The 22,390-nt window shown below is 45.0% G+C and overlaps 1 protein-coding gene across 3 annotated transcripts in view; it reads right to left on the bottom strand.

Annotated features, from left to right (window-relative positions):
- Nucleotides 1–22,390, bottom strand: part of ptprz1a (protein tyrosine phosphatase receptor type Z1a) — a 47,381-nt gene that overhangs the window by 16,200 nt on the left and 8,791 nt on the right. For all 3 annotated transcript variants that reach the window (XM_086073247.1, XM_086073250.1, XM_086073249.1), the window contains exons 2-11: nt 15,225–15,287; nt 13,971–14,150; nt 12,451–12,602; nt 12,274–12,369; nt 8,564–8,633; nt 8,323–8,480; nt 6,774–6,924; nt 5,127–5,311; nt 4,584–4,710; nt 86–126 (exon numbers count right to left, since the gene is read on the bottom strand). In XM_086073247.1, the coding sequence (XP_085929373.1) occupies nt 86–126; nt 4,584–4,710; nt 5,127–5,311; nt 6,774–6,924; nt 8,323–8,480; nt 8,564–8,633; nt 12,274–12,369; nt 12,451–12,602; nt 13,971–14,150; nt 15,225–15,287 (1,223 nt within the window). The remainder of the gene's footprint in view (nt 1–85; nt 127–4,583; nt 4,711–5,126; nt 5,312–6,773; nt 6,925–8,322; nt 8,481–8,563; nt 8,634–12,273; nt 12,370–12,450; nt 12,603–13,970; nt 14,151–15,224; nt 15,288–22,390) is intronic.

The raw sequence follows: 22,390 nt of genomic DNA, 5'->3' as shown, positions 1-22,390 counted from the left end.
GAGCCGACGTCCGCCGTCGTGCCTTTAAAAGTTGTCATGACTTGAAGTTATGCAAAGATGAATTCAAGAAATAATCATTTCTTACCTCGTAATCAAATTCACCGGAATCTGGGATCAGGCTATTTCCTGCAAGAAGAGCACAGGTTGAAAAAGCAAATGAGTGGAAACAAACTCAAAGACACGCTCGTCATTCAGTTCAAAGGAAATCATTTGTCGTGAGGCGGGAAAGAAAAAACTGACGAGAACATTTTGGAGGAGAAGGAGAAACGCTAAGAACGCCATCCGCGAACATCGGACTCTCGTTTTTTCTCCTTCCATCCAAAATGTGCGGCAGCGTGGAAGCGCCAATCGGGAGGGAAGACTTTTGACTGGGTTTTGTCGTGCCAACGTTTTGCGAAAGTCCTTCGAATGCATTGACAAACGCGAGAAACGTCTTTTTGCACGAGAACGCCACCAGCTAACGCCACAATTGCGTATTTGCAAGTCAATACACCGCTGCATTGTGGGAAAAAGACGTTCTCGCCATCAGCCTGCATTTGACTAATAAGTTGCGACGACTTTAAACCCCTCAAGCGACTTGTTGCAGACGTTCCAACGACTCGATCAAAATGTTTGAAAAACGTTATCGAGACGTTTGAACGCATTCGCAGTACGTTTTTTTTAACGACGTTCAAACGATTTGACCAAAACATTTGAACTTTTACTAAAATGCTCAAACGACTTTAGCAAAAAAAAGTTCAAGCAATTTTAGCAATACATTTGAATGAGTTTGCAGTATGTTCGAACGACTTGTTCAAGACGTTCCAACGACTCGATCAAAATGTTTGAAAAACGTCATCGAGACGTTTGAACGCACCCGCAGTCCGCTTTTTAAATGACTTTAAGAAGACGTTCGAACGACGTCATCAAGATGTTCAAATGACTTTGCAGAACGTTCGAACGACATAGACCAGTTCAAATTGGCAACAAAATGTGGCAAGGAAGAAGCTTTCACAACAAGACGACTTTTTGCCGATTCCCTCGACCGTCCGGATGACTTGACAATCACAAACACACGCACAAAACGTCAGCGCCATTTTCTGAAAAGAAAAGTTCTACTTTGCTGCGAATGGCAGGAGAGCGAAGAGGGAACGTTCCCATGCTATCAAAAGCTGAAAGGACAACATCATGCCAGGATTGGCCAACACGGGTGCGGGAAAACCAAAGCGCATTTGCAGTCAATCGTTTGGCGCTCGGTCCTCCTCGGCGGCTCGGCCTCACGTTTGAACTCCGCCCGTCTGCCGCCGCGCAGGCGGAAAACAAACGCACACAAAAAAAAAGGGCGGTTTCTGCAAATGCGGCCCGGTGGGCAAAAGGGGGCGGAGCTTGCTTCTTACCTGTCCTGTGGCGCGGTTGAGACTGCTTTGCGAAGCATGAAGTGAGGTTGACAAGTTGATCGATGGGAGGAAACACGAGACGATTTGGGATGCGTTTCATCGAGTGACATGTCACGCATCGGAAATGAACAGAACGGAAGGAGGCGTCGCTTGAGGGGCCGCAAAATCGTTTGCAATCAATTCGAAAGTCGTGTCTTTTTAAAAAGTGCAATCCTTCATTATCGGAATTGGGAGACGATAATAATAATAATAACAATAAAAAAGGCTTCATTTTGGCCAAATTAAAGCTCAGGTGTCATTGTCATGCATAATTACGTTCATCTGACATTCTGGCATAGTCTTTTTTTTTTTTTAAGAATAGTGTCGCTATTTTTTATTTTTTTTGAATGAAGCCATATTTTTCCAAAATAAAAGGCTTAATATTGGGCAAATAAAGTTACATTTTTGGAATTCACTTGTTAAAATGTGATGTTATTGAATTTTGACATGATGGATCTCACTCCGCTTCATCTATCCTGCCTTCCTTTCTTTAGTCTTTCCTTTGGTCTCTTGAAGTTTCCCTAATTGGTTGGAATTGAGATGTTTCTGGGGTTGGGGAAAGATTTTGGTTGGTGACCCGGTGGGTCGTCGGTGATGTCTGGTCGGTGCCGGATTTCACTTTTCTTTGATCCTTCCTCGGGTCTCCGGACAACTTCACGACTCTAGCGGGATTCGGAAGTATTCGGCTTAGGTGAGCAGTGTGGGACTTTTAATTGGTTTTAGGTGAATTCGTGAGCACACACACACAACCGCACATACAAAAAAAACAAAAAACATGATAATATTAGCACTTTATCTTGGAGAACTTCATAAGATTTTTATATTGACAGTACTTTGTTGTTGATTTCAAAGGTTACAACGTTTTCTTGAAAAAAAACAACAACAACTTTATTGTCATAACTTCACAACTTTTTGATGTATAAATTGTTACGTTTGTTACAACATTTTCCCCGGCAACACTTAAATGGGGGGCTTAGACTAGTTACGTTTATTTTGCGTCACGATTACGAGGGGGCCCTTTGAAAACATTCTTTAAAAAAAAAGTCTAAATGACTTAAAATCATTCTTTTAAATTAAATGCCATTGTCTTTGTTTTCTTCTTTTTTTTTTTTTAAATTAAAAACATCTGATTGATTGTTTAGAAAGGCAAGCAAAAAAATTGCAATTGGATTTACAGTCACTTAAATTAAATAAACAAGTGCCAGATTTAGATCGATACAATGTAACAAGTATTGTTTTTATTTTGTTTGTATTCAATTGAAATGGTCTGTGTGTATTATGCCGCCCCCTGTTGGTTTGGGGTGTGAAATTAATGTTCCATAAGGTGCATTCAAGAGCTTGTGTTATTGTTTTATCAAGTGTGTGCGTGCGTGCGTGCGTGCGTGCGTGCGTGCGTGCGTGCGTGCGTGCGTGCGTGCGTGCGTGCGTGTCACATGAAGCTACAAGCTAACAGCGCTCTTACTGTGAGCAGTAAACGAAAAAAAGATGGCGACGACGACGACGAGTGTCTCGGAGGAGGATGAAGAAGAACAGGAGAAAGTGGTGACAAAAAGTCAACATTGACAATGAAGGAATGAAGAGAACGAAAAACAATGAGGTATGACGAGTGCCACTGAAGCACAGGACAGCTAACGCCGCGGCGACCTTGACTTAGCAGTTCCTCTTTTCAAATTCTTTCATTATATTTGGCCACGACACAAAATATCGCTTTTTTTTTCTTGACGCTCTTAAAACGACTTGCTCCAAAGTAACCCAAATTGGGTGCGATAGCTAACCCGGTGCACAAACAATGCTCGGTTGGGTTAGTTATGCCCACCGGCACGTTGGGTCGAGGATGTAAACCAGCAGCGCAGCGGCTCGAGGTTTTTCATTCAGCAAGAAGGAAAACGCTCAACAAATGACTTTCCAGGTGAGCGAGCAGCTGAGCTGCAAAATGATTGGACTCCTTTCATTAGCAACGTAGCAAGTCACTTGCACGATATGTTTGGAAAGCCGATGTCCGATTATTGGCCGGGCCGATTATGGGCGCCGATTTTTGTCAAAATGGCTTTTTAAAAATCTGAAGGCTGATAAAGCTGGCCTGGATCTCACTGAGCGGCGAACGCTTGCGAACGCTTGCGAACGCTTGCGAACGCTTGCGAACGCTTGCGAACGCTTGCGAACGCTTGCGAACGTAGCAAATTCTGGCTTTTCATCAGGATTGCTAAGATGCTCACAAAGCAGTTTTACTTGGTGGCAAAGACATTTGGAACATATTCAGACCATTTTTCGCTGTCTGCAAAGATCTTTTGAAACCGTTTTCGAACCCTGACCAAAAGCCAAAATTCGCTCGCAATACGTTCGCAATTTGCGTGCATTTGTCAATCGGTGATTGATGGATTTATTCTAATTTCCACTTCATGAAAGATGATACTGACACTGGGAACTCCCCACACTTTTTATTTTTAAATATTTAAAAAAATTGTTCAATAAAATTAAGAAATGATGTTGAAATTTGGGAAAACTATTTACAGTAGAAAACTTTAGATAACGATTTACGTGCTTATTTGTTTTTTTATTTAGCTCAACACAGGCTGATGATGAAGTTTTGTTATTTTAAACAAAGCTATTTATTCTTAACTCATTCACTGCCATTGACGGCTATAGCCGTCAAAAAATTCTAACTATTTCTATTAGTTTTCCACTTTTGTTAATAAGAGTATGAAAACCTATTTAAAAAAATTGAGCATTTAGAACAGATATAACATTTGTGATGAATTATTGAAGTCATGTGATTAAATACAATAAAAAAATAATAATCGCCTAAAAAATAAAATAAAAGATTATTAAAAATTAGGGGCGTCAGGCTCACGATTAATCACAAATTTTATATCTGTTCTAAATGTACAATAAAAAAAAAATCTAGGTTTTCACACTCTTGTTAAAAAAATTGGAAAAAATGTGTTAAACGAATAGAAATAGTTCAAAAGAATTTTGGACGTCTATAGCCGTCAATGGCAGTGAATGAGTTAATATGTTAAAAAAACGAAAGAAAAAGTAAGTCAAGGTAGCGCCGCGTTACATGTGAAACGGATGCAAGAGCGCGACACGCGGTTACACGTTGATGGTCCGATGGGTAAGCGGCGCCGTGTCATGTGGCGAGCGCGACAACGGCGAGCTCGCTCTTACCGGGGCCGTCGACGGGCACGGTGAACGTCAGGGGGCCGCTGACGCGCCCGTAAAGCCCGTTGGCGCACACCGCCGCCACCTGGACCGCGTAGCTGCAGTTGGCCAGCAGATCATCCAGGATGGCACCCTGGGGGGGGGCAAGGGAGGGGGAGGGGCTTCATGAAAAGCAGTCCATCTCGCAAAATGGTGGACTTTTTTCCATCATGGCTTCTTTTCCTCATGATGAGCACGTCCACCAAAATGACAAGTTGCTAAGTGGAACCGTCTGCAGAAGCGCCATTTTCAAAAGGCAGCTTCAAAGCAAAATGGCTGACTTCATCTGTGGTTTCAGAAAAACTTCTTCAGACTTGAATTATGCTACGCATTTGTGCCAAATTTGACGGTGACAAATAAAAGTGGCTTTGGAGGCTGAATTTGCAGAAGAATTCCAAATGAAGGCCAAGCATGGAAACGACCACCAAAATGTGAAACAACGTTCTTGTTCTTAAATTCACAATCTCAAGAATGCGTTTCTGTGAGACGAGGCCGCCACGCGTCGCTCACCACATCCTGGTCTCCGTCGGTCAGATACTCAAAGGGCGCGGCGTCCTGCGCGTCGGCCATCTTGTAGCCGACCGAGTACTTCTCGATGGCGGAGTCGTAGACGGCCCGCGGCCGCTCCCACGTGACCATCAGGCTGCTGGCGTTGAAGGCCGCCACCGCCACGTTCTCCGGCTCCGAGCTGCACACTGACCCAAACATCGGCGACGTCCGTCAATCAGCACGTTTGCATTCTTACTCGAGTACACTTTTTGGATACTCTGACCACATTTCATTGCCAACCCGTCAACAGTTGCAATTTGGCACGTACGCGTATGTCCACCTACAACCACTAGAGGGCGGAGTGACACAAATGTTCCTCTTATCAAGCAACGCTAGCATCAAAACTTTACGTGTCACATTTGCGGTCACAAACTAGTAATAAGTGGAAAGTACAAATATCTCTTGTCAAATGAAGTACTACAAGTAAAAAGTCCCAAAAAAGAAAAAAATACTCAATCGAAATGGACGACTGAAAACGATCTAGCAAGAGCAGTAACTAAGTATTTGTACTGGGTTCCTTCCCACCGCTGCTCTCGTCCCCTCGGCCGCCCACCGGTGCCGCTAATGACTGATTGATTGTGCGTTTGTGTGTCATGTGGCTTGATTTGGCTAATTAGAAATCGAGCGGAAGCGGCCGGAAAGGTCGATGTTTTGGCCGCGCAACTTCCTCTTTCCTTCCGCCGCCTCCGGGATTTCCATTTGGGTCATGGCGGGTTTCACACAACTTTCCATGAGGGATGTAACGATATCCAGACATGATACGGGGGGGGGGGGGGGGGGGGGGGTCATAGATGTTGAAAAATATTTGCTCATATGACCGATTTATAAGTGTGATAACATAAACATTCCGAATTCAAATTAAACGGCATTAATAAACTAACCACCAGAGGGTGCTAAAAGTGTGCCTCACTTTTTCAACAGATGCGCCGCTTTTGAAGTTTGTGACGTGACGACGACGACATCGTGTCCATTTTGTTATCGTTCCATTTGGCTTCATTGATGTTCTTTGGTCCACAAAGGTTCTCTTTGGGTCGTGAGAGGTTTTATTGGGGTCTAGCTAGAGCATCGGTTTGAATCGTGGAGGTTCTGTTTAGTTGATGTATGTGCTGAGTGGATGATAGAAAGTTCTATTTGAATCGTGGAGGTTCTGTTTGGGCTGCAGTGTGGTTCTGTTTATGTCACAAGATGTGCCATTCAGCTTAACAAGGTTCTATTTGAGTCACGGAGATTCTATGTGGGCAATAGCAGTTCTATATGGGTCATGTGGTTCTGTTTAGGTCATAGTAGGTTCTGGTTGTCTTCACAGAAAGTTCTGTTGACGTTAATGAGGTTCTGTTTAAGCTTCTTGGAGGTTCATAAATGTTCTGTTTGTGAGAGATTCTATATGGATCATGAAGGTTCTGTTTGGGTCACAGGATACTCTGTTGAGGCGATAGAGGTTCTATTTGGGTCCCGGAGATTCTATTTGGTCGGAGGGCCTAACTGAAGGAAGGTTCTATTTTATTTAGCGTATGTTGTGTTTGCCTCATGACGGTTCTGTTGCGGTAAGCAGTATTTGGATCCTGGATGTGGTGTTTGTGAGGGCGGGCTTTTCCACGCACGGCGTACCCGGCGTGAGGAGCTCCTCGGTGCCGGTGTAGGAGGAGAAGACCTGACCCATGAAGCGGCGCTGTTGTTCCCTGTAGTTGTTCTGCAGGTAGTCCATCAGCATGACGTAACCCGCCTGCTGCATCGTCATCACCTCGCAGAACACCTCCAGCTGGACGACACGCAAACACACAGCGGACATCAGAACGCCACGGGACCGCCGGCTGACCCGGCTGAGCGTCCCGGCGCTTCCTCACAACGCAAACGCTTCAAATGTTGGACTGCCGTTGGTTTTCACAGCATCGCTGATGATGTCACACTTCATTGTTGAAGGCTCCGCCCCGAGTCGGAATGCCGACGAGCCCGGACGCGGCGGCGCCGGTGGAGCTTTTGGAAGGGGAACGTCGAGAACCTAGAATGCCGATTGTGGCGAGTTTAGCGTCGCTGTGCTGTGCTTCGCGTGTGGGTTCAAACTTACACACTCAATTTGGGGTGTCAAAATTAGGGCGTTCGTTGGCGCCGCTCTTTTGTTTTCATGCTTGGAAAGCTCGCACTGGGCCAATTCCCGTCGCAAGGCAGCACAAACGTCCGCGTCAGCGCTGAGCAGGAATTAGAAGGCGTACGTTTGCGGAGACTGCGCTCAACTGGTATTTGACAATTTTAGTAATGTGCAGAATTTCACACGTTAAAGATTAGATCGCTCTGAATATGAAAAGAAAATGCATCTAAAAATTGCAATTATGCCATCTAGTGGCACAAAAATGACCTCAACACAAATCAATAGCACTCGTTTTTTTACAGTACAGTACATAAAAAAAATGCATTTTATGAAATTGCTTTATCAATGACTAAAGGATGCAGCCATATTTCTATTACTTTAACATTTTTCCCACTTCTGTTATCAAGAGTATGAAAACTTTGAAAAAAATGTATTTTATTGTACATTTCAAGCAGATGTATTAATATGTGCGATTAATCGTGAGTTAACTATTGAAGTCATGCAATTAATGATTACAAAATGTAATCATTTAAATCCTTCAGAAAAGTTTTTTTTTTTTTTTTTTTTTACATATTTGACTGATTTCTAACGCTTTTGTTTATTGAGTTTAAGTGTCCCTTTTAATTCTCAGTCCTCTTCAGCACACGCAGGAATGTCGCAAGAGCTCCTCTGAGTGTCATGAAAACGTTCTTTACGGACATTCCTATGCAAGTTCGAAAGCGTTGGCGGGCGCACATTGGCGGGCGCGCGTTGGCGGGCGCGCGTTGGCGGGCGCGCGTTGGCGGGCGCGCGTTGGCGGGCGCACGTTGGCGGGCGCACCTCCCCTTGCATGGATCATAAAAACGGCTTTAGCATGCGGCTCTTCACTCCCAGCTAGCTAGCTTAGCGTGCGGCTCTTCACTCCCAGCTAGCTAGCTTAGCATGCGGCTCTTCACTCCCAGCTAGCTAGCTTAGCATGCGGCTCTTCACTCCCAGCTAGCTCGCTTAGCGTGCGGCTCTTCACTCCCAGCTAGCTAGCTTAGCATGCGGCTCTTCACTCCCAGCTAGCTCGCTTAGCACGGCGGCTCTCACCTGATCCGGCGAGATGCAGACGGTGTTCTTGAAGACGAGCCACTCCACGGTCTCGCTGCAGGGCGGCGTGGTCAGCGAGCCGTTGTAGATGAAGTACTTGTCGGTGGAGTTGGGCAGGAGCGCCCGCGGCGCGAAGGGCGCCACCGGGGCGCTCTTACCTGCACGAGCACATTTGGATTACGTGGTCGGGTGATGCGATGTATTCGTATTCGATTTGAATGAAGAGAGCGAGCCGCGGTACCGTATCTGCTGACGCTGTTGATGGCGTCGACGATGGCGGCAAAATGGCCGTTGTCCTCCTCTGAGCTCGCCTGGCAACAAACAGTCGAAAATGTTAGCATCCTTGCTAACAAGCTATCAGCCACCATTTTCTATTCAGGGTGCGGGTCAAGAATCGAGGCAAGGCAAGACCATAAAAGTTCTGTTTCCGCGCGTGGTGGTTCTCTTTGGTTCTGCGTTGCCGAAAGAGGTTCGGTTTGAATTATAGAGGTTTTATTTGGATCGCAGATGTTTTAATTTGTGGCTTGTTTCATTTTAGTTCATAGAAGAAGATGTTTCGTAGTGGTTCTGTTTGCACATAGAAGTTCTGGTTCGGTTCACTGATGTTCATAGTGGTTTATTTTGAATCATGAAGAACCTATTTCAGTTCACAGAGGTTCTTCTTCGACCATATTTTGGTTCATGGATGATTTGTTTGGTTCGCAGTGAGCCGGTTTTGGTTGCAGAGGTTCTATTTTGCTTCATAGTGGTTCTGTTCTCACCTTGTTGTCTTTGGTCACATATGTTCTGCTTTGTCTAATTGAATCAAGTTGGCAGCAGTTCAGTTTTGACCGTAAGAAGTTCTGGTTCAGGTTCTACTTGGGTTCGTGGAGATTCAGCTCTCGCCAGGGAGGTTCTATTTGGGTCATACAGGTTCTATTTGAACGATGCAAGCACGATTTTACCTTCACAGAGGCTCTTTTTGCTTCCATTTCGGTTTGTCGATGTTCTAGTTGGGTCGTGGATGTTCTGTTTCATTTCATCGAGGTTCTGTTGCGATTCATCGAGGTTCCACTTTCACCATCGTCATCTCATGTCTTTGGCTCATCGCTGTTCGACTTGTAAGTGAATCATGAAGGTTCATGTTTTTCATTTTTGCGATTCCCAACTTGCCAGGTGTCTTGAACGCACCCTAAACACAACCTGCTTGCCAACTGCAAAGTTTGCTTGCCCAGGACAACAAGAACAAGAACAAAAGCCCCAAAACTATTAAGTGAGCTCTTTGATGTATTTCTTTTTGCTGCTGTTGTGTTGCAACATGGCCTCTGCCGGTCGCAGCACGCCGGCGCGGCCCCGGGCCACGCCCACGCACTCAACAACAACCGCCGACCGACCGACCGACAAAGAAAAAGCAAGCCGAACACAAGCAGACGTTCGTTCACGCCTGCCGAGCGATTGTGACTCACTGCAACCTGCGCAGGATAGAAAAGAAAAAAAAACACATCGGATAATAAGCGCAGGTCTCGACGCGTCTCGCACGTTCGCAAACGTTTGGAGAATTGGCAGCTTTGCAAAACGACTTTTAGCCTTCAGGCAGCCTTGATGGGAATCGGCGAACACTTTGAAGAATTACAAGACGAGGTTTTGTTGTTTTTGTCTTCTTCTGGAAGCCAACCAATCAATTTGCTGCAAGAATTGCAGGAGACTCGCGGGAAAAAAGGAAAATCCAAATGTTTTATTTAGTGTAAATATTTTTTGACATCATCACGTTAAAATGTTAGAAATTTGTCTTCCGCATTTGGCTTCGGGTCCAGGTCACGTATGTTTCGATGTTAAAGGTTCAATCCCAACCATCAAGACCCATAACGAGAATAAAATCACATTTTCTCAATAAATTATTATTAGAATTAAAAATTAAACAATGAGTAAAAAATGAAATTATAAGAATAAAGTTGCATTTTCCAAGAAGAAATATTAAACTGTTTAATTGTATAAAGTAATGAGACCCCCCCAACATTCTAAATAAAAAAACATGATTTTGACAATTGTTTTCTTTTAAAATAAATGAATGAAAAAAATATATAACTTAAAAGCAGAATTAAAGGGCATGCAAACCCCAAAATGTTCTTTCTAATATGTTCTCTGCAAAATGAGTCGAAATGTGCTATTGTGATGAATGAACAGCAAAATCCACCCGTTTGTATCCATTTGCGGGGGCGGCCATTTTGCCACTTGCGGGCGACTGAAGATGACATCATCGTTGCTCAGGGAACAATCAAGCTCAGCTCAAATTCAGAAAACAGGTGTGCCGTGATTGGTCGTCGCTTGAGCAACCGAGATGTCATCTTCAGTTGACAGCAAGTTGCAAAATGGCCGCCCCCAGACTTGGATCCAGACGAACCAATTTGCTCCTTTTTGTATCATTTTTGTCTTTTTTAGTTGAGCGCCAACTGAACCCGCTTGTTAAGTTGAACGTGTTGAACTTGACACGATGGCCTCATGTTGGTGTAGTTCTGTTTTTGGCCCACTGGTGGCGCTCAAAACATCGCAGTCAACCCGGGGACCAGTCCATAACGATAATGTCTTCCGACTTTGTTAAGACTGAGCGCCAACGAGCTCCCTGCTGCGCTAACAACGGCGGCGGCGGCGGCGTGTCCGGCGTCGGGTTTCTCGGCCGTCGTGCGAAGTCGGCCGAGAAACCCGACGACGCGTCCGACAGGAGCCAAAAGCTCAAAGTTCAAAGTTGACACCCTCGCACACAAACCACTTCCCCTCGCTGCTCATTCTTGGGCCGAGCGCGCGCAGATGCTCATTTGCATGTCAATGGCGGCCATTGTGCTCCGCACACAGACGGGGAAAGTGATCTCAAAGACACGCAGAGAAGCGCGACTCCCGCCGCCGCCGTCGACGTCGACGTGCTGCCAAGAAGCCTTTTAAAAGCAGAATATTGACAAAATTCTGCTTTTGTAAACACGCGCAATAACCCGAATATGCTCACTCGGGTTCGGGTTACTCGGAATTCTTGCCATCGCAATACCTCGATCAATCAATTGATCTGATGGAAAAGCCGCACCTTTGTTTGAGCAACGCAAGTGAAAAAAGTAGCGGCTGCGAGTCCAGAAAGGACCGCACTTTATTTAGCGTGGCGAGTGACTTAAAGATGTCTTTTATTGAACCAGTTCAAAACAGAAAGGCCGTTATTTGCGTAGCGACGTTGTCGAGCGGGTCGTTCCGATCCAGCACAAACGAGCACGGAAGCGGCAGAACCGCATTCCGCCAGGCACGTCAACGTGGAACCTCGATTGGTTTCCCAAACCGAAATGCACGCACGCACGCACGCACGCACGCACGCACGCACGCACGCACGCACGCACACACCGAGGTTACTACGGTCAATGAAAACTCTAATTTTAAAAAAGAAGCCAGTTAATGGATGGATGGATTTTTGCTAACTAAATATAATAAAAATGAAAACGTTCTAAAACAAAAACATCTAATTTATAAAACCAACTATTTATAGCAAATATGTTTTCATTTTTGTCCATTTATATGATTATACATAAGCATTGGAATTGATTTGAAATGTATTTCTTTGGGTATTGTGTCTGCGCAAAAGAATGAATGTCAGTTGAAAATTGCAATTTTTATTGCAGTCACCTTTTGTTTTTTGTTTTTTTAATTTCATTTTGCATTTGAAGGCTCCAGCGTGCGTCGTGATGTGTTTCGGAAAACGGATGGATTTTGCATTTGGCAACAAACAAACAACAAAAACAAGCTTCGTTTGCGCACACTGCAAAGTTGTTCCAACATTTTGGCAAGTTCGTTCGGAAATATTGCTCAAATGTAGGCTAAATGCTAAAACATGACATTTTCCCCCCCTAATGCTACAAAGTATTGAATTTTACAGATTATTATTATTATTATTATTATTTTTTTTTGATTGAAACGATTGTCCGCGGCATGCGCACACACCTCAACGAGCACAGCCAGAGCCGTGATCCGTCCGCCCGCCTTGACGGTTTGCTGGAAGGAGTCGAAGCGCTGCGGCTCAAAACAGTAAATCTGCATCTGAGAGGCAGAAAAAGAAAAGAAAGGCAACATTTGAACCGGGATCCTTTCGGGCCCATTCTCGGTCGTTCCCCTTCTCACCTCCAGGGGGTATTTGGCGCCATCCAGGCTGTGCTCGGAGCCCTCCGAGGAGGCGTTGCAGCGACCCCAGTGGAAGGTGATGCGACCCACTTTGAACTTTGAACCCAGGCCGCCGCCACTGATGTAGAAGTCGCCGTCCACGTCCAGCGCCACTGAGCACAACGCGTCAAGACGTTTACATCGGGAACAAACAAAGCCCGCAGAGATGGAAAAAGAAATCCAATTGCAGAAAAGGGAGAAAAAAAAAAGCTCAATAATGATGATATTGAAAGTCCCTTTTCGGAGCCATTTTGTCCGCTGCCTTTTTTTCTAGTTTGTGTGTTGAAAGCAAATATTGACCGAGTGTGAAATTGATTGAGTCTCGTTGACAACTTTTCTTTGTCCTGCATGAAAAGACGCAAGCTTTGACCTCGCTCTCGTTTCAAACCTCGTTCGGCGCCGCTACAAAATCACATCGCAACCACCGCCGTCCGCCATCATTAACATCGTTTCTACACTTTTGCTTAACAATCGACGTTATCGCGTTTCACGCCACTTCGAGACAAACGAGCCACAAAAGACGCTCAGTCCGCTCAATGGACTTGAAACTGAACCCAAAAAGAAAAGAAAAGAAAAAACTGTTCCATGAGAAACACGAGACGCAGGAAGGAAGATTCTTGTAACGTTGACGTTTCCATGCTCACAACTTTAAATGATGAAATCAATCTTCTCTCGCACCACAATAGACATTTTGTGTCACATAAACTGGACAATCTTGCTATAAAGCGGAACAATAATTCACAAAGGTTGACGGCAGGTGAGTGCTTCGAAACAAAGTCTGCCGTATGCACGCGACAGTCAATGCTAAGCTAAGCTAAGCTAAGCTAACATCCAAATCCATTTTTTCCATTAGGCTGCGGCGAGTCAATGCCGAACTAAGCAAACATCAAAGTCGGGCTCGATTTCCGTTCGATTGGCTCCAGTTGCCATTCGATACATTAAGATGCTAAGCTAACACCTGCAACGGCTCGATCACGTGTTTTGCCCATTAGCCTCAGTGTCATATATATATAAACATAGGTAGGCCCGACACGCCCCTTTTGGGCTACGCGCCTACGGCGATGCTAAGCTAGTCGGCGCAAAGCTGTCAGCAAATTCCAGAAAGAAAACTGAAAACAAGGGATGACGACACATTATGTTGCAAAAGTAAACCTCATAAAAATTGAGATGAGAACGATGAGGTAACGACGACATTTCAAAATTCATGCTTTGCCTTTGTTGGGAAAATGATCCCTCCTCCCAACATGGCCGCCACGCAGGCCATGTGGGGTTAGCCGGGCCTTTCCAATTGGACCCAGCTAAGCTAACCCTCTCAGTATCATCGCAGATGCTAACGCGTGCTAACGCGTGCTAACGCATGCTAACGCATGCTAACGCGTGCTAACGCGTGCTAACGCGTGCTCAACTGAGCCAACTGGCGACTCTGGAAGTGCTTCTGGCTGGTTGTTGAACCGAAATGAAAGGATCGTCGTGGCGATTACCGGTCTTGCCGTCGTTCTTGACGGTGGTGCGCTGGCCCGTCAACTTCTCCCAGCCGTCCAATCGCAGCTTCTGGTACTGCAGCTTGACCTGGGCCAGGTTCTCCTCCACGTCGATGGGCGACTGCTTGGCGTTGCTGCACGCCGGATATTTCTTGGCCCAGTTGTTCTGGTTCAGCGTTCCTGACGTGGGCGGGGCACAAGGTCAGTACTTGTGCTGGATAAAACCGCCCCCCAATGTGCTGGTACTCCTCGTTGTCAAATATGAAGGAATAACGATTAATAAAGAGAATAAAGTGTTAAGTCAGGAGTTGACGTTGACATTTTTGCACTGCTCGTCATTGCATTTGTTTGTAATAAATAATAAAAATAAAAATAAATTTTTCCGCAGCCGTGAAAGCGGCCGACGGGCCAGATGTTCCCCATTTTACGGCCCGTCGGCTCGGCAGCCGCGCCGTTAATTATCTTGGCGAGCAGGTGCATCGGCGGTCACGTGACGCAGGCGGCGCCCTTTTGGAAGGCTGCGGCATCGGCAGCCTCGGGAGCGCAATCAACTCGGGCAGGTCAGGGTGACTTCTGGGTCACGGGTGGGGGTGGGGGGGGGGGGGTTTAAGCAGGTCACAAGCAGTCATTAGCGGCTGGGAGCAAATTAGCAGCAGGCGGCTGCGCTCATTTCAACATCTGCTTCTCGTGCTCGGAGGACGCGGGAGCAAATCTTAGCAAGGTTTGACATCAACTTCAGTCATTATCGAAATAGTTTATTTTGCGACTGGACTTCAAAAATGCTGGAGGTCGTGAATTTGAAAAAGTACACTCCAAATGAAGAATGTCAAAGTTTTGCAAGGCTTTGTGGGCTGAGGTGCGAGCGCGGGTGAAGACGGACTTTGCGTTCTATTTCACAATCGGCTTTATTTTAGGTTTTTATCAAGCGCTTTTTTATTCGTATAATTCAATTCATGATCATTTTCATTTTTTAAATAAAGGGATAGATGTGATTTTTTTTTATCAGAGTTGTCAATTCATAAATAAAGTAAATTGACAGAATAATGGAATATTAAAACAAAAGTCAGCTGCAGTCCTGCTTTAGTACGCAAATAGTCCACAAAAACGAAAACTAATAACAACGAACCGAGAAGCTTTTCCAGAAAAAAGAAAAAGGAACAAAAACCTGCTGAAAAAAACGACTTCAACAAAAGTTCAAACTCAACAAATTGCAACTGTCATGAAAAGTATTTCCAGTTGCCGCTTGCGACTTACCGGCGTACGACCAGTCGATGTCCTCGGTGAACTTGCGCTGGTTCCTGTACGTGTAACCGCCCACTGCAACACACAAACACAAACAAAGTCACGCACACACGCGCGCGCATCCTCACCACACGACGTCCAACCGCGACCACGACGTCAACGGCATCGTTGAGTTCAGCTCGTCTCAAACTTTGCACCTCCAAAAATATCCGGCGCTTCGAGTCGCGCCATAATAAGCAACATGCGAATTCCGTTGCCTCGTAATCCCGAGTCTTCTTACGCAAAGTTGCCAAAACGCTCTTGGATCGACACAAATACTTCTGAAGTTACCGAAAGACGTTTACAAATACCGAAAGACTCCCAAATAGACAAAAGTCGAGTCCTGCACGTTTTCCGCGTCTCCTGCCTCCAAGCCGGGTGTTTCAAATCATCATCATTACCTTCTGGTGCCTCTCAGCTGTGTTGGAGGAGGGAGACATCAAAAACACGCAAGACTTGCCGACCTCTGCCCTAAACATTCCGAGATGCATTCAAAAATCAACTAAATGCTCTTAATGTGCCTGAAATATCTTCTAAAATTGTCTTAAACCTCAAAAAAACCTCAAAAAAACGTTCCCAAAATACAAAAAATGGCTACGTAAAAGTTACCTAAATACTTTGAAATCGACTTAAACGCTCCATAAGTTAACCAAATACTCTCAAATCTGCAAAATGTTAATAAAAAAAAACGAATTACTTTTAAATAAACTGAAAAAACGTTCCCTAAAAGTTAACCAAATACTCTCAAATCTGCAAAATGTTAATAAAAAAAAAAACGAATTACTTTTAAATAAACTGAAAAAACGTTCCCTAAAAGTTAACCAAATACTCTCAAATCTGCAAAATGTTAATAAAAAAAAAAACGAATTACTTTTAAATAAACTGAAAAAACGTTCCCTAAAAGTTAACCAAATACTCTCAAATCTGCAAAATGTTAATAAAAAAAAAAACGAATTACTTTTAAATAAACTGAAAAAACGTTCCCTAAAAGTTAACCAAATACTCTGAAATCTGCAAAATGTTAATAAAAAAAAAAACGAATTACTTTTAAATAAACTGAAAAAACGTTCCCTAAAAGTTAACCAAATACTCTGAAATCTGCAAAATGTTAATAAAAAAAAAAACGAATTACTTTTAAATAAACTGAAAAAACGTTCCCTAAAAGTTAACCAAATACTCTCAAATCTGCAAAATGTTAATAAAAAAAAAAACGAATTACTTTTAAATAAACTGAAAAAACGTTCCCTAAAAGTTAACCAAATACTCTCAAATCTGCAAAATGTTAATAAAAAAAAAAACGAATTACTTTTAAATAAACTGAAAAAACGTTCCCTAAAAGTTAACCAAATACTCTCAAATCTGCAAAATGTTAATAAAAAAAAAAACGAATTACTTTTAAATAAACTGAAAAAACGTTCCCTAAAAGTTAACCAAATACTCTGAAATATTCCTTAATATTCTTACATCTACAAAATACTCCCTAAAAGTATCCCAAGTACTATTAATGCTGCAAAATAGTCAAATCTCTGCTGGCTCAATATGGGGGGGGGGTCAACTGGATCACATGACACACACGCATGGTGTGTGTGCGTGTGCGTGTGCGTGTGCGTGTGCAAGTCAATCCTATTAAGCTGCGGCCAGCTTGCGCGTGCCGCGGCGGGACCGCTTTTGGGATGACGGCTCCGTAACTTGGGATGACATCGTTGACAGTGTGCACGCGGGCCTTGCTGACCCCTCGCTGACCTGCGCGCCCCTTTTTAACGTTTAACCGGCCGCCCAGCGGTCGCTCGGATCATCGACAACGTCAGACAAACGATTCCGACAAAAGTCCACCCAAATTGTTCCTCAACCTTGTCAAACTATTTTGCCTGAAGACAAAGACAATGAAACCGGGCTAATTAGAAAACGAGCCCGGTTGGATTGGGAGACAAAAGGAGGTCACTTGCAGAAGACGCCAAAAGGCGAGCGAAGCGGGACGTCGTCGGCGTCTCGCACGCCACAAAACACGCCGAGACTGAAGTTGTCGCTGTTCCGCGACCGAGCAAAACTCCATTTTGAGCTTTTCTGTTTCACAAATGGCCGAGCAGCAAATGGAAGCAAGTCGAGGCGGGAGGGCGCCACCCGCCGCCTTCCCATGATGCACCGTCCGAGCATCCGGACGGAGAAGGAGAGCGAGGATTAGCATCCCGCAGCAACGAGCAATAAAACTCGAAAGAAAGAAATCATTTCCGCTCCACAGCCGCCATTTGCTGCGTTTGCTGCGAGACACTGCAAATGCATGCCAGGCCACTAGGGGGCCCCGCCACTTTCATGTCTTTCCATTGATTTGATTCAACGCTCGCATCAAAATCCCAAGTGCTGCTTTCATGTTTTCTCTTCTACGACGTTGCGGACGCAGTCATACAAAATTATACTTCCCGCCTTTTGTTATATGTTCAAATATGTTTACGCAAAAGCGAATGATTTCTTTTCGTTAGTTGGGTAATTGAAAGATTTCTTTTGTATTTGACTATAACGTAAAGAAAGTTGTTGTCAATGTTCAACAATGTTGATTGTTCATTTTTTCAGTCCCTCAATGTTTTGGTGCCACAGACCAGTTTTCACGTTTTCACGTGAAGAAATATTTCGGACGGATCGGAAGAGAAACAAATGAAAGCAAATGATCGGATGACTTTTCATTTGACATCGTCGTGCGTCTCCAACACCAAATTGTTGATTACTGCAAGACAAAGGCCAAGAAGTTTTCTTTATAAAAAAAAGAAAAAAAGTTTTTAATGATAGCAAACGGAAATAATAACGCCATTAAAAATGTCCCCTTCGGATCCGGGCAGCACGAGGTGGTCTACGGAAGGGCGGAGCCACCTTGGAAACGATGGCCACTCTCGGGTTTCTTGTATTTCTGCGACGAGCGCGCGCGGGTCGCGGGCCCTGGAAAGCCGCGCTGACGCATCGCAGGCCGCCACGACTTTTATTCGATGATGATCGCGAGCCGCCGTCCTGCCGAAGCTTTCGGTCGACGCCAACTTGTCGGCTTCGTCTCTTAAGTCAAAACAAAAAACTTGCCGCTGTTCCATTCCCATGTTTGCTCTCCTTTTATTTAGCAGAGGCGCGATCGAGCGGCGACGTTGTGCTCATGGCCTCGCTAGCCGAGACCAGAACTCACCAAGACCAAGCCCAGAGCAAGACCGACACAAGCCGAGACTACGACGAGAGCGACTTCCTTCAACACTTAAAGAACTTTGATTTCTATTTTCTTTTCCTGCCAAAAACATGTCTGCAACTCTTTCAATGCACGACATGAAAAACAATCTCAAATGTGAATGTTTTGGAACAAAGTTCTTGCAAAAACCAAATGAAATCTGTACAGGCCGTATTTCGCGCACAGGTGACCGGAAATCCCGTTCATTCGGATGCGTATCGTGATATTAATTGATATCGTCGTCATCGTGTCACAATATTAAAAGCAGCTCATCTTGTTTTCCATTTGTGCAGTTCCAGCACCCTCCGCTGGTTACTTTATTATTGCAGTTTAATTTGAATGAGGCATGTTTTGACGACTGTGCCGGTTATCCCATAAATCGGTCATGCCAGCAAATATTGTCCCAACATGACAGACGCGTAATGCAACAGGACTTGACCCGTGATGTCATTGGGCTTTGCGGACCCCTTGCCACGCTGACAACATTAGGATTGGGGGTGGGGGGGGGTCCAAGGGGACGTGGCCTGGGAGCGGGCTAATCCTCTTATTCAGCCAGCGACGGCGGGGGGGGGGGGGCGGCGGGACCTCCACGGGCCGGCTGCACTCACACAGTCAAGTTCACAGGGCCAGACTGCGCGGAATCCATTGGACTCTTTCTCTCTTCTTCCAGAATGTACCCCCACACACACACAAACACACACACACACACACACACACACACACACACACACACACACACACAAAACCCCGTCACACCCCACATCCTCGGTTCTGGCCACAAGAAAGTGGATTTACGCACACACAATCCAGCACCGCTAATGTCATGTAAAAACGCAACCCCCACACAAGCGGGAACAAGCAAAAGGCAGCCAAGCAGTCAGCGGCTAGCTAGCTAGCTAGCATGAGATGCTAACATGACAGTCTTCAAAGTGCAAATCATCACAAACAGGCACAAGACGGCAATCAAAAATCTTTGCTTACAAAACGAGGCTTCATATGCCGGCTGGGGGTTCTGTCAAGTCGGCAGCGATGGAACAGAAACAGGAAGAGGAAAGCAACCAGAATAAAAGCAATACTCAAATTCACAAAACTCATCAAAGATGATCCCGAACAAAGTCTTTGGTTTACAAAAAGGACAATGGAACCAAATCAGGAAGTGGAAAACTCCTTTGGTCTGTTGAGGTCTCCCTGATTTGTTGGAATTTTGATGTTTCTGGGGTTGGTGAAGAACTCGGGTTGGTGGCCCGGTGGGTGGTGTCTGGTCGGTGCCGGATTTCACTTTCCTTTCTTTTCTTTGGTCCTTCCTCGGGTCTCCTGACGGCGGTGTTCGGTTTAGGTGAACGGTATGGGATTTTCAAATAGGTTTTTGGTAAGAAAAAACAAAAAAGATCAGGAAGTGGAAAGCTTCTACAATAAAAGCCGTCAAATTCACACAGAAGATTTGGTTACAAAAAGCAGCTCATGACGGACACGGGTACGAGGCTTTCATCAAATCAAGCCTATGAAACCAAATAGCAAGCACGTCTTTAATGGTGAACCAGCAACCATGTTTTTGCTCATATGGACTTGACGGGGATCCAAATAGCCGGCGGTGAAGTTTTACTTTGTAGTCCTCGCACACACAAAGCCCGGCAACCTGATGCCGCACCGTCAGCCATTGTGCCAACGTCTAACCCGACGCTGCGGCCTTTCAAGTCGACAGGAGTCCAATTTGTCCCGCGGATCACGTCGAGGACATCGTCCGGGTCCTAAAGCAGACGGTCCGTGACGCTGCAGATGCACCCGTAAAGTCTCGAGGTTAGCGTGTAGCACAAACGGAAGGAAAGCAAGTCTCAAGTCTTAACGTTCAAGTTTCAAGCAAATTCCTGGCAAAAAAATCGAATCGAGTTATGAGCAAGTCAGAAGTAAGTCCGGCCTGTTTACAAAATGAAAACATCGGGAGCTTCAGCTTGCCTTCATGATAAATGTAAAACGGGGGCATTTTGATTTGATGTGAATACATTGAACTGAAATAAAAAATAAAATAAAAGCACTCCAGGGGGAAGCCGTGATAGGTGACGATTGTCATTTTTTGAGTTTTGGACATTTCAAGCTAGACTCAAGTGATAAATAAATGGAATTACGGCTGAATTTCAAAGTTCCAGCCAAGTCTTAATTTGAGTCACAAGTCATAACAATCTGTTTACAGTGTTGATCAGTCACTTTAGGCAGGAAGTAACATGTGTGGTCGTCAGTTCCCCAAAATATTTGGTCACGGTCACAATTCTTCTCTTTTGGCCACTAAACACCACCGCAGTGGATTTGAAATGAGATATCGCCGTCATTCAAGAAATGGAAGGGGAAGCTTTTCCATCGGCAGCCATGCATGAGTTTCCGTCGCATCGGCATGTGGACAGCACAAATTGAATAAGGCCTTGCTGGAGTCGCTGCTGAATTTCAACAAAGCTCATTACTTGAGATACCAAACGTTCTGTTGACAGATTTTTGAGTTTGTAGGTTTGACTCAAGTTGACTTGAAACTTGCGCAGAACTTCAAATCAACGTATTCCCAACTCTGATAGTAGACTAGAATACAAGTGTACAAACGCTTCCCGCCTTGGGCGTCTGATCAATACTTAAAAAGTGCCATCCAGATCGTCCGCAACTTCAGCCGGAAGCCAAAGCAAGAAAGAAAAAGAGCCGGCGCCTGCACGCGAGCTTGTGCCAGCCGCTGATTCACCGCCGCTGCTTTTGTGCTGCGAGACCTCCCTGGGACGCAAAAGCAAAGCCTTGCTCATCTCGCCGCTGCCGGCAATTCAAACGTCCGCCGGAGAAGCCTAAAAAAACGCCGTAAAAGCTGCCACCCATCGATCACACGTCCTCGTCTCTTCTCTATAAATGGACATGAAGACCGGCGCTGCCGATGCCCTAAAAGGAGGATTTCGCCAGGAATGTCTTCTCCGTTCAGAGGAAGAAAAGAAAACGCACTCCACGGGATTAACTCAACGATGTTTCAGCACCTTTGCTGGACATCCACAGATTTCAGGACTCGTCTCACCGGCATGAAGTCCAAAACTTAAATCAGTCTTAACAACAACAACAAAAAACATACTTAAGACGAGGATGATTTTGAAATGTTTGACTGTGAATGCATTCGCTTTTTTGCCGGCGGACGACATCAGACGCTTGATCATGTGACCCCGGCGTGTTTACATTGTCGCCGAGTACTTGAACTCGAAACGCTCGCCATGTTTACAGGCGGGATGTTTACGTTGCGGCCCGGAACTGAAAGTGGGCAAGAAAAAGAAAAGATGATTTTATCAGTACATATAGAAGAAAGGAAGGAAGGAGAGAAAGAAACAAAGAAGACAGGATGTCAATCAGGATGGACGGAAAAAAGAAGAGAAGATGGAAGGAAGGTAGGATAAACCGTATGTTGGAAGGGAAGTGGAAGGAAGGGAGGAAAGGAAGCAAGGATGTCAAGAAGGAAGGAAGGAAGGAAGGAAGGATGTCAAGAAGGAAGGAAGGAAGCAAGGATGTCAAGAAGGAAGGATGGAAGGAAGGATGTCAAGAAGGAAGGAAGGAAGGATGTCAAGAAGGAAGGAAGGAAGCAAGGATGTCAAGAAGGAAGGAAGGAAGGATGTCAAGAAGGAAGGAAGGAAGGATGTCAAGAAGGAAGGAAGGAAGCAAGGATGTCAAGAAGGAAGGAAGCAAGGATGTCAAGAAGGAAGGAAGGAAGCAAGGATGTCAAGAAGGAAGGAAGGAAGGAAGGATGTCAAGAAGGAAGGAAGGAAGGAAGGAAGGATGTCAAGAAGGAAGGAAGGAAGCAAGGATGTCAAGAAGGAAGGAAGGAAGCAAGGATGTCAAGAAGGAAGGATGGAAGGAAGGATGTCAAGAAGGAAGGAAGGATGGAAGGAAGGATGTCAAGAAGGAAGGAAGGAAGCAAGGATGTCAAGAAGGA

The sequence above is a fragment of the Leptonotus elevatus genome, chromosome 4 (genome assembly GCF_054856555.1).
Source record: "Leptonotus elevatus isolate MCC_2025b chromosome 4, RoL_Lele_1.0, whole genome shotgun sequence".
In the NCBI taxonomy this organism is placed as follows: Eukaryota; Metazoa; Chordata; class Actinopteri; order Syngnathiformes; family Syngnathidae; genus Leptonotus; species Leptonotus elevatus.
Note: the sequence above shows the minus strand (reverse complement) of the source record. Positions and strands in the feature narration are given on the sequence as shown.